Genomic DNA, 12489 nt, shown 5'->3' with positions numbered 1-12489 from the left:
AAAAACACCCAGTAGCATATGGGAACACAGTAGGCTGCCTTATACTATGTCAGTCTATTTAAGTATTATCTTCTCTCACTGCCAGTTGCTCTTCAGTATATAGCTACGTAGGAAGCTGCCTCAGAGTCCTACCATTGGTCCATCGACACTGGCTGGCGGTGGCTTTTTCACAATTTCAGACAGGATTCTCTTCCAGCCCTGCCTGAAGCTGCTGAGGATTGAAGCTGGGACTTTCCGCAGGTAAAGTAGACCTACGGTCCATTCTTAACGAATCCTTACCATCCCTACCTGGAGATGGGGATTGAAGCTAGGGTCTTTTGCATGCATTATGGCCCTTCTCCCAACAGCAGGCAGAGTGAAACTCTTTTTGTGGCATATGAATAACTACGAACCATTTTAATGATTACTCTTAAAATATGCAACCCCTGCGTTCCCTATTCACTCCTTGGCTGCCTGGTGTCATCGCTTTCGTTCTTCAGCTATCAAGAGTCTCTTCTGAGGCTCTTTGCCAGTCACCTCGAAGAGCACAGGTAGTTCATTGGAGGTCTGATCCTGAGTGCTCTTCTCCTCCACGCAGCAATTTTCAGCACCTTTTGAGAGGTACTCTGCTTGCCCGAATACAGGCCCCTTTGGTTCTTCCTTTACCCAGAGCAAAAGCAGAGGGAGGTGGGGTTATGGTTGTTTTTGTTCCACTTGCTCACAAAAGCCAGGCATCTCTTCTGCAGCAGAAAGAAAAGAAGTACATCTGAAAGCTTCTTGACATATTTTTATTTTTAACAACAGTAACCAAGAAGCTGTTTATGCACTTAGCAATACACTTCATGCTGAATATTAAAGCCCGAAAAGGAGATGAGTACTATTTTTATTCTTCTTTGTCTGCAGTTCCCTCGTAGAAGCTTTTCCAATAAATTTTCTTTCCTGACCAGTTTTGTCCTTTATCGTCTAGCATTGATTTCCCCCCTAGCTGCTTGTTGGTTATTGAGGTTGACATTAATATGGCTGGGTTTGATTATGCAGGGCCAGATTCTGCCATTCTCATTGTTCATAAGAGTAGTTCTTTCTGGGTACTACCACCAATATCAAATGGGCCAACCTGAAGCTTGACAAATCTTTTTCAGTGCTACAGATTAAGTAGCATGGCACTGAATTTCGGTGCAAACCCACTATAATATAGTTAATTACTTAGGAGGTCAAGGCCTAAACTCGGAGAACACAATTTATTTTAAATGAGATTGGAAAGGGTTTCTTTTAATTGTATGTACTTTCTTTTTCTTTTTTGAATATATATATATTTAATAAGTTCGTTCCTTTATAATGTATGAAGTATAATTAATTCAGCAACGCTGGATTAAGTTGGTACATAAAATTCACAGCAGAGAGAAGCAGATCTGGAATTAATTTCTATGAAGCTGAGTAGTAGTCCAATACCTCATATGGACATGTTTAAGGACAACCTGATTAATAAATATATTTTTTAGTTTTATAGCGAGTTATTTTAGATACATCTGTTTTGAAAGCTGTCCTCAACAGAACCTTAGCAGTTAGCTAATGCAATACACACAGCTTATAAATGCTTAGCACTGGGGATACCTGAGGTGCCTCATCACAAGTCCTATCAAAATTCTTACACTGCAGGTCGGTGTTCTAATAGAAACGTTTGGACTCAGCGCATCACAAAGATAATGACTACGTACCAGCATCACTTTATACCTCTTTCTGAAGACGACTGGGAAGTCTATCCAAATAGCCATCTAACTCTAACCCACCTCAAATAAATGGACATTCAATCTATTCCAGCCTTCCTTCCAGCTGTGTTGGCTGGGGATAATTGGTGCAGCTCTGCGGCAGTCCAGCACATCTGGGGCACCAAGTTGAGCAAGGCTGGTCTATGCTGTTGGTGAAGGCAAATTGTGATCGCAAGAGCTGGTGGCAGAGGATTGTCAATGTTCAGTGACTACAGAAGCTTGTGTTTCTTGGCACTAGCTTAAGTCTTAAGATTTGGGAAAGGTTTCTCTCCCCCCCCCTAAAAAAATCTGCTGGTTAGTACAGTATGCAAGCCTACACATAGGGTGCATATTATTGCAGTGAGGGAGAAGTGGTTTACATTTTGCAACAAACACAAGTCTTTGCATTTCTACTGGATTGATTATGCTTTTGCTAAATGTTTGAAGGACATTCACATATTTCAAAGCAAGGAGTGAATATACCCCTGGGAACTTTGGCCAATTGGTAGCTGGGAAATCGTCAGTCACATGTTTACAGATGTAAGCATCCTTTGAAAATTGTGAGGTGCAAAAATGAAGATCTGTCTTGACTGTTGTAACGTGTAACAGCACTGAAAAACACAAGCACAAAGTCCAGTCTTATTTGAGCTTAATGGAGCTGGTGCACAATAGACACTTTAAGTGCCTTTTAATATTAAATTTACAAAAAATGTGAGGTTCTGGACATTAGCACACTTCAAATAGGTGTTGGCAAGGGGTGCAAGGCGTCCCAAAGGGAGGGAGGGGTGGAGAGAAGAGAACCCTGTGTCAAAGAGATCTAAGCAAGGTGACCTCACAAGGTATACCACCAAAAGCCCTTAATAACAGAATCAAGACAGACAGTGACATGGAACACCATTTGCCTCTGCTTCCTCTGTCATCTCTCCTGTCAAACTTTAAACTGTAAGCCCAGTTGGGCAGGGGCATGTCCTCTTATACAAAGTGCCATATACATTGAAGATGCTACATTAATAAATATTTTTAGTCGGAGCATGCAGTACAAATGTATCGGGGTACAGAAGTATATGAGCCTTAATTACGAAACCTTTCTGGCAGCCACAGGTCTTTGTGAGACACTGCACAAAAATCTACAGGGAGCAAGCAAATCAAAACATTGCTCTGTAACCACTGGATCTGCTGCCCAAGGCAGTTTAAAAATCACTGCATTGTGTTCTAAGCAGTCCTTATTTCTGAGTCATTGTGTTGAGCACTGTAGCATTAGCTGACTGAAGCAATTGATTTGTGCCCTGCACAAAAGACAAGCCCAGCTGACAGGGTCAACACTTTTAGAAACATTAAGAACTGGGCTCATCGGGTTGTAGTTGCACAGCCACTTGACATCTGACAAGTTGCTCCATGCAGGCAATCTAAGCACACCTCTGCCTCTCTGCTTGCAACTGGCTCTGGCTGAAATTTCTGAGCACAGCATTTTGACTTGGGAATTTTCTCCCCACCCCGACAGACAGCTTGGCACTGTGCTTTGACAAAGCACCATCTTTCGCAGAGCAATACAGCTGAATTGATTCTGCTGCTCATGTTGCCCTGCTTTATCCATCCCTTGTGATTCTAGCTGGAAATTACAGGGTTATTCTTACCGTAAAGCCTTTCATCTTGATAGCCACTTTGAAATTGCATCCCTTACTTGAAAATGATACCGTGTGTGCCCGAGATTGCATATTTTTTGCATCTCAGACCCCAAACATTCAGGACCTGCTAGTGAATAATGCCTGCTGCGTACTTTTTCTATCTCTTTCTCCCTATCTGGAATAGAAGGAAGCTTTGCCAACAATGGTGTCTGAGCTGGAGATAAATACCGCTTGAATTTTCTGGTTTTATTTTATCTTTGCTTTTGGTTAAATCTCAAGACACATACAAAAGCTATGTGCATGAACTGTCTAGATGGCTCTTCCTATGATTTGTTACCAGAGACAGTTGTGAGGGGGGGGGGTAAGAAACCCTTGCTGCATAGACTTGGACCCTTCTGAATCCTGTTGCCATCTGAGTTCCTGTCTGTAATATGCGTTGCTTAAAAGAGGGTTACATGATGTACCATCTGCACACAGACAATAAATAAGATAGATGGAGCAGTTTAGGATGGGCTGCGTTTGATCAGATTATGTGTGGCTTTTAGTAGATCAAGCCTCTGTATGCCTCACAGAACAAATATGACTGGCAAGTGGGAAAAAACAACATGTGACCAGCAGTGGCTGAGTTTCCTAATACAAAAGCAGCTCTCAGGATTTTAGGAGCGCCTTTTTGCATTCATCAACAACATGCTCTCTGACTGTAATCATGGCACAAATACCTAGGATTGCAAGAAACCAGGATTTATTTATTGCGTTTATATTCTGCCTTTCCTCCAAGGAGCTTAAGGCAGCCTACACACATCTCCCATGCCATTCTATCTTTACAACAACCCTGTGAGGTAGGCTTGGTTGAGAGAGAGTGATTGGCCCAAGGTCACCCAGTGAGCTTCTTGGCTAAATGGTGATTTGAACTTCGTTCTTCAGTCTAACACTCATGGTCACTTGTTGTTGTTCAGTCGTTCAGTCGTGTCCGACTCTTCGTGACCCCATGGACCAGAGCACGCCAGGCACGCCTATCCTTCACTGTCTCCCGCAGTTTGGCCAAACTCATGCCAGTCGCTTCGAGAACACAGTGTTCTCATGGTCACTATAGGGCGCTGAATCTTTTGTATGTTTAAAGGCATCCTGGCCCTTTATATGTGTAGCCTGATCTTATGTATGATTACTTCTTTTTGGTGAGTTAAATGGGTCTTCCTTCCAAGTTAGTCTGGCATAGGGTTTTATCTCTATTTCCCCTAGAAAGCACCATCCTCTCTGTCTGTCTGTCTGTCTGTCTATCTCTCTGTCTGTCTCTCTGTTTCTCTCTCTCTCACACACAGACACATTTTTTGCCTCCTCCCCTGCATAATTAAAGTTTTGTGTGCAAACAACTGCAAATAGCTATGGCTATAATGAACGCATGGTGTGAAATAGTTCAGATCACTGTGATTTATTGGCTTCGACAGGAAACCGTTCTTTTCTAGTTCATAATCCTGCATATTTGCAAAACGTCAGAGTGGTGCCCGGTTTATAGATTATGACTTTGGAGCCAACAAGCTTTGGCTCCATTTAAGACCCTCAGCAGTCCACTCTCTGTGTAAATAGCAGCATCTTAAACCAAGTTAAGTTGCACGGCTAGCAATGTGTCACATGATACTTAATCGTGCCTCTCTTGCCAGCGGAACAGATGGCTGAAGCATTTCTGTAATGAACGTAGTGCCGCAAAGGCAGTCTGCAAACTTATAGCCACATGTGGCTTATTCATAAATCAGGCAACCAAGGTTGAATCCACTAAGGTACTAATTCTGCATTTCATTTACTAATTGCATAGGTCTAGTACTCACTAAGGTGCTAAACCTCTGTCTGGGCTGCACTACTCCAGACAGGGACTCTTGTGATGGAGTACTTTCCATTTAAATCTCTTCCTAGCTTTTTTGTTTTTTTAAGGGATGGAGACTGTGGCATGGGCTGGGGAATAAGAGTGGTCCACTTAAAAGCTACTTTACATTTGGCATATAATATTGAAAAGGCTAGTCAACTGGGTTCAAGAAATAAGAATCGCTTATTCATGTGTGATGGATTAGCTACGATGTAGACATCTTTGGGAATGAACATTTAGCACTATCTCTGACTTAGCACAATCGGTGCAACTACAACCATCATTTTCTCTGTTATCTTGAAGGCTCCCTTCTAACCTGCTATGACAGTTTCTTCTTAAATATGTTATGCTAGTGACAGGCAGGAAGGAAATAGCTGAGACTTCCAGGTATAGAGTGGTATATAAATTCATAATAATAATAATAATAATGCTGTAGTAATAATAATAATAATAATAATCTTGACAGTATGCATTTTGGGAATGAGGGGAGTCAATGTTGTGGACATTATCCTGCCACAGTTAAGCACTTTCAGTTCCCACTTATTATTTCAGAAGGAAAGTCCAGGACATGCATAACTCTCTGTGGAGAACAATGGCCTCACAATTATTAATACTGGCAGGGTCGAGCCCTACCAAATGGGTGCCCCCTCCCCACTTTTAAAATGTGTCCAGACTCCAGATATTCTGATAAGGTGTTTGGTATAGGCCTGATCCTTTGTATGATCTTGCTCTTGCCGCATTGGTGCTTGGGTGAGAACAAATACCATAGGTTAGGATCCCTCAAGACACCAGATTGTACGGAATCCAGCAGTTTTCAGTTGGGGAGCAGGGGTTTGAAGTAAAAGCAGTTGGGCACGAAATGTTTAGTTATCGCATTTGGCCAAGTCGTTACAAACAGCTGTAATCCCCCAGTGAGTTCCTGTGGTATCATATAGCTAGGAAATGGGGGGGGGGGAACATGGGCGTGGGAGAAACATTATCTGATGTGACCTGGGGGTTAAAAGCCTTTCCTGTAAAGCCACTCTAGCTGCAGGGAGCCTTTTTGGGGCAGTAAAATTAAGATGTCATGTGTGAATGCAACCAACAGCTACATCAAGTGATGACATCTGGGCAGCGCCCCCCAAAACAGTGGGGTTGACTTACTACATATTACAGGAAGTAGAAATAATACACAGTCCTAACGGTCCCATATGACCATGAAGTCCGGAAGCTAATATTACCTAAGGGCATCACTGTGTGTATCCTTTGGGTACACTTGAGCTCGCTACAGCTCCCTGTTGAATGCCAAGCCTATGGCAGGCCTGTACATCTTGTGTGACGCTACCCCTTAAGGGATGGAGAGACTCCCCTGTGAAGAAAGGCTGCAGCACTGGGAACTTTTTAGGCAAGTAAGAGGCGACGCAAGTTTATAAAACTATGCATGGCATGAGGAAAGCGGACACAGGAGAAAAAAGCACCCCCCCTCTCTCAGTGCCAGCACTGGTGGTGGGCATTCAATGAAGCTGAAAGATGGAAGATGCAGGGCAGATAAAGGAAAGTGCTTCCTAATGCAGCACACAGTTAATCTATGGAACTCAGTTCCGCAGGAAGTAGTGGTTACCAACAACCTAGATGGCTTTCAAAGAGGATTGGATAAATTCCTGGAGGAGAGGGCAATCGATGGCTGCTAGCCGTGATGTGAAGCTCTGTCTCCACAGCTGGAAGTAGTATGATGTTTTGGAAAACCAGTTGCTGGAAACCACAGGTTCTGTCTTGTGCTTGGGTTCTGGTGGGCCACTGTGAGAACAGGATGCTGGCCTAGAGGGGCCATTGGCCTGATCCAGCAGCATCTTCTGATGTTCTTACCTGTCCTATAGCTTTAAAAGAAACTGCTGTCTGCCCAACCTGCTCAGAGTTCTGTATAACCCTGAATGCTTAGATGCTTTCGATCACAATAAGCTCCTCTTTTGCGTATATTTCTTATCCTCTGGGACATGGGGCGTAGCTTTGGGGGGGGGGAAGGGCAGTGCTCCCCCACCCAAAAAATCAAGTAAATAAATAATAATGCTTAACTGAAAGTAGAAATTGGGAAAAGATTTTGACAGATTTTTTTCTGAGCACTTTGTGTCAAAAGAAAGCAATTTAAAACAATTTAAAACAACGGTTTCATTCCTCATCTGCTAGACAGAGCCAGCCAGAGGACGGTGACGAGTTGGTCAACCCCTCCTGGCCAACATAAATCCAGGCTACGCCCAAACTGGCCACAGCTACTGAACCAAAAAGCTGTGGGGTGGTCCCTGCTCATAAAAATAATCTAGGACCCCCCACTGCCCCCTCCAAGGTCTTTCTTGTGCTATGCACTGTCATTATTAGTCGATGGCCACACTGAGTTGCCCTTTACAAATTAGGCAGAAGTCGAAGAGACGGGTGCATTCCGAATACTTACTCCCCCTCCCGTCCCCCTCCAACCCCCTTCCGTCGAGGGGTGGGCTTCTTTTAACAGGTACGATGATGTCAAATGTGATGCTGATGCTCCAGTGACTTAAGCCTGCCTCTTTTGGCGCAGACTCCGTAATCCTCCCGGTGGCTCCCAGGCAGCGCCGGGCTTCGCAGAAGTAGTGCATCTCCTAATCAGGTCACATTTCAGCGGGGATCCAGCCGCCCTTCTCTCCCTCCGAGCCGGGAGAGAGATCAGAGGAGGAGGAGGAGGAGGAAGAAGACTCAATAATCGCTTTGCGGCGAGCGAGGGAGCCACCGCCTCGCAGGCAAGATGAGAGCCCCAGGCTGTTGTCTGGTGTCGCTGCTGCCCCTGCTGCTGGCCCTCGCCTTGGCGGAAGGGGACGGCAAGGCGGCCAAAGAAGGCGACAATCCCGGCAATTTCATGGAGGACGAGCAATGGCTGTCTTCCATCTCCCAGTACAGCGGCAAGATCAAGCACTGGAACCGCTTCCGAGACGTGAGTCCGGATGGAGAGCCCATGCATGATTTTTTTTTTTTTTTTACCTCGTAGCATACAAATTCCTCCGCCCCGCTAACATCCAGGGCAACCCGGGAGTGGGGAAGGGAGGGAACGGTGGATAGAGGCTGTTGCAACGCGTTGCACCCGCCGGGGTGCATGTGCAACGGAGCGATTGGCAGCCTGCAACAATTGCTGCTGCTGCTGTCGAGGATGTAGGGTGCAGGCATGGCGTGGAGGCGGCGGTGGCGGGTTGAGGCGGCTCCTCTTGCAGCGCGTGCAGGTGGCGCGCCGGGAGCCGCCAAGAGCAATCGCCGGTTGCAGTAGCAGCAGCAGTGTGCGGAGCAACCGTTGCAAAGGCTTTTTTTGTTGGGGGGGGGGGCTCCCAGTGGCTGGTGAATTTGGAGCGGGAAAGCTGGGTGGGTAGGTGGGAACCTGCACCGGATTCTTTAGCTGAAGTTGCACTGTTGGTCCCGATTCTTTATTTTAAAATGATCGGGTTAGAGCAAGTGGGATTTGGATACCCTGCTGTAGCTTTTGCAGCCTTGGCGTTTAATTCCTGTTACGCGCACAAACACACACCCTCGAGTTTGCAAACATCTGCCCGGCTGGCCGCCGCGGAAGCTTGCGTTGCAACCTCCTTGCTTGGCTGCGCAGAGCCCCGTCGGATCTCTAGTTTCCTTCCGACGCGGCCAGGCGGAGACCCGCCCTTGCGAACTCCGACGAGCCCTTTGGCGGCGGAGCCGTTTGCTGCAAGGCAAGCCACGCAGCGCCTGGGGGCCTGTGCATGTGTTTGTTCCAGGCTGGCATCTCGTCTTCTCGCTTCCTGCTCAGTTCTCCACCTTGTGCAAAAATGCTTTGCTATATATTTAAGGTCCTGGAACAGTAAACCCGGGGTGGAGTTGGGACGGGGCGGGTGTGCCTTGGTTGGTCTTTCTGGTTGCTGCAGTGTTGGAGCGGGCACACTTCACTCACCGCTCCCCCCCTTTTTTTTTTTACGGCTGACGCCGGCGAAATCGGACATCAACGAAAGGACAGAGAAAATTGAGGGAGGGGGAATAGTAGCTGCAAGGGGAAATGGAGCCACGTTGTACAGGTGTGCAAACTAAGCAGAAGAGGGAAATCTGCCTGGCTGTGCAATCCTGACTAGTCTACTCGGAAGAAAGCCGCCTTGAGCTCAATAGGACTTACTCCTAGGTCATTTGGGGTGTGTAGGATTGCAACCCCAGTCTCCCTTGTTCTACTACAACTACCCACACATACAAGATTTCTGAGAAATAAATGTGCCTAGTGACTGTTTATGATGGTCACTAGGGAACAGAGAAGCTGCATCTTACACCCAGATGGCAGATAGGGGTCCTCCTTTTTCCAGAGTAAGGGGGGGGGGGTTCTGGTGGGTGCTGCTGCTGCTGAGGTTGCTCATAGTTGGCTTACCTTTCAAGGCCAAAACAGAGCGATTCATTTTCTACAGATTCTTGGGATCCAACCCAATAGAGGTCGAGGCTCATGTGCTTATATATATATATATATATATATATATATATATATATATATATATATATATATATAGGCATGTAGAAAGGAAAAGCTGCACCTGCCAAAATTCTCTATCTCCAAGCAGTACCGTAGTGGCGAGCCACACCTGCCGAAACTGCTGCATCCTGCCTGGAAATAAGGGGGAGATTTTGGAGCTTGGACTTCCATTGGCAAAGGAAAGTGCCCGTGTCCAGAGCTCCCGTCTTCTTACTAGCTCACTTACTTCCATGGTGGGTTGTTGTGAACCCAGACTGGGTTCGGATCAAGCTCCCTTCCATCGGAGAGAGAATTAAATTCCCCTGGGTGCATCTGGAGAAATGGACCCAGGCTCACGAATGCTGAGTTTGGTGAGGTTTGCTCCCAACTAAGCCTGTGTAGGATTTGGAGTGACGGCTGCTTTTGCTGAGCAGACTCACGCAGGCAGCAACCTCTCTGGAGTATGTGGCTGTAGATTCCCTTTCGAAAGCCCCTTCGTCTGTTCTCTGCTGTTGGGACAATGGGTGGATAAAGCTCTAGTTTGCTCTTCATGCAACCAGATGGGCAATTCTCCCCCTCTCTCTGCCCTGCTCTTTTAAGATTTATTCTGCGAGGTCCACACAAAATAAAAAGCCGAAAGAGAGGAGATCCCCAGGGAGACCAATATTTGTGGGGTGGGAGGAAAGGGGGTTCATTTATATAGTTCTCCTTTTTAAAATTAATTGGCCAGAAGATCACACCACGGCCACTCATGTGCTTCCCTCCCCCCCACCCATCCCTGTTTGGATAGATCTGCTTTTCCGTTTAGTCCTCCCTGTGCCTCCTCATCAGTAAAACGGTGCCAGTTTTCATGGGGACCAGGCAGCCGTACAAATGAAACAAAGGATAAACGAAATAGACTGATGCCTAGGCTTGCCATTGTTTTTAACTGCTGTGCCTTTTAAGGGCAGCCCCCACCTGCAGAATCTTACCAGGTGACACTTTACCTGCCATTTGCTTGCCTGCCAGGTAAAGCTTCCTCTGCTCGCTTTGTGCATGCCCAGGCAGGTGATAAAGAGGAAGAAGCAGGTCCAGTAAAAAAGAAAGAAAGAAAGAAAGAAATTATGCTAGTCTCACTGCTGGCTCCCCTATTTATGCAGCGTAAAGTTTAAATCCTGCATTTAGAAAGGGGGGGGGACATTTCCATGGGCAAGAGCACTTAATTCAGACGCGTTTGCCCTCAAAACATCTGTTAAAAACCTTACTTTTATTCACCATTGGGTGGTAAAATGATGGGTTCCCCCTCCCCCAAGAGTCACACATATGACCTCTAGTAGCAGAGGTTGTGAGCACTTGTGGATTACAAGGGGGTGGGAAAAGAGCTCTTTGTGCCCTGCTTGTGGTCTTGGTTGATCATGGTGGAAACAATAACTAACTAGCTAACTAACTAACTAACTAACTGACTAACTAACACCACACTGGGGTATGGCAGGCCTTCCCTCTGGTTCACTGGGGTTTTTAGGTACTGTACTCACACATGCACAATTCACACTTGTGTGGGTGGGGTTCTCTGAGGGGAACCTGCAAAACGACTTCTTACACTTCCACAAACCTGCTCCCCCTCTCCTCCCGAAGACATTCTGATTCCCCCCGCTTCTTTCTCAGCAGCCCCCATTTTGGCTAAAATTATTACTCGCTAGCTGAGTTTGCCATCGGAGGGATGCTAGTGATTCTAGGGAGTGCTAGTTAATTCCGGGTTAATTGCTCCCAGGGAAAAGTCTTGCGAGCTTGCCAACGTGGGCACATGTTTTTCTGGCATAGCCCCTCCGACATCTGGTTTGGTCTATTTCAAAAACCCACCGAGGAGGCTGGGAAGATGTCTGGTGGTCAGCTGATGGGAAAGGGAGGTTTGGAAGCAGCTACGGTTTCATCTAATGGCTGTTCCATCAGAAGGAAAAGCAATTTGATTAAGCAATAAAAACTCAGAAAGCCCGGCTTTTGCCCTCTTGACATCGTCTGAAGAGCCACTTACGGTAGTTCTTCCCACTACCCCTCTGGAAGATTTATTAGCAAAGGCATTGAATAAAGGGTAGGACGGACACACACACACACACACACACACACACACACACACACACACACACTATCCCCACAAAGACATGCTGCAATCTGAGCAGATTGGCTTTGGCCAGGAACAATGCATTTGCAAAGGATTATGAACGCACATCCCCTCCGCCCCCTGCCAGATTGTCTTTGAGTCAGTAATGCACAGCCAGCCTCTCCCATTCTGCGGGCCTGTGCCTATATAAAACATGAGAACACTAGAAACTTGGGGGTCACTCAATGACATTGATTGGTAGCTGAATCCGGTTGGGCAAAAGAAAGCGCTGCTTCTTCGTATAAACTGTGCTTAATTGACGGGCTGTGCGCCGACACAGGTCGTTACGGCGGAGGCTGGCTTGGATGCTTTTAAGAGAAATAAGACAAATTTATGGAGCAGGGTGGGGTCTATCAAGGGCTATTAGCCACTGCACACAGATCGAGTCCCTTGTGTTCAGAGGCCGTATGGATCTTGAACACTGCTTGCTAGGAGTGGGGGCAACAGCATGAAAAAAATATTGTCTTCCAGCCTTCCTGGTGGGCTTCTTAAGCATCTGCCTAGCGATTATCGGTAACAAGATTCTGGGCTAGTTGGTCTGATCCAACGAGGCTTTCCTTACGTGCTTTTATGTTGCACAGCAAACATACTTTGGCATGGTAAGGAATTGCGTAAGGGCACTTTTGTCCTGGCTATTTTTGTGTCCTTTCTTTGAAAGGCAGAGAGAAAGAAAAAAAAAACCATAACTATATGTGGAG

At 46.3% G+C, this 12489-nt stretch overlaps 1 protein-coding gene across 1 annotated transcript in view; it reads left to right on the top strand.

Annotated features, from left to right (window-relative positions):
* Positions 1 to 7724: 7724 nt before the first annotated feature.
* Positions 7725 to 12489, top strand: part of SPOCK2 (SPARC (osteonectin), cwcv and kazal like domains proteoglycan 2) — a 72423-nt gene continuing 67658 nt past the window's right edge. The window contains exon 1 of the mRNA XM_033149107.1: positions 7725 to 8142. Coding sequence (XP_033004998.1) covers positions 7957 to 8142 — 186 coding nt within the window. The 5' untranslated portion in view covers positions 7725 to 7956. The remainder of the gene's footprint in view (positions 8143 to 12489) is intronic.

The sequence above is a fragment of the Lacerta agilis genome, chromosome 5 (genome assembly GCF_009819535.1).
Source record: "Lacerta agilis isolate rLacAgi1 chromosome 5, rLacAgi1.pri, whole genome shotgun sequence".
Classification (NCBI taxonomy): domain Eukaryota; kingdom Metazoa; phylum Chordata; class Lepidosauria; order Squamata; family Lacertidae; genus Lacerta; species Lacerta agilis.
Note: the sequence above shows the minus strand (reverse complement) of the source record. Positions and strands in the feature narration are given on the sequence as shown.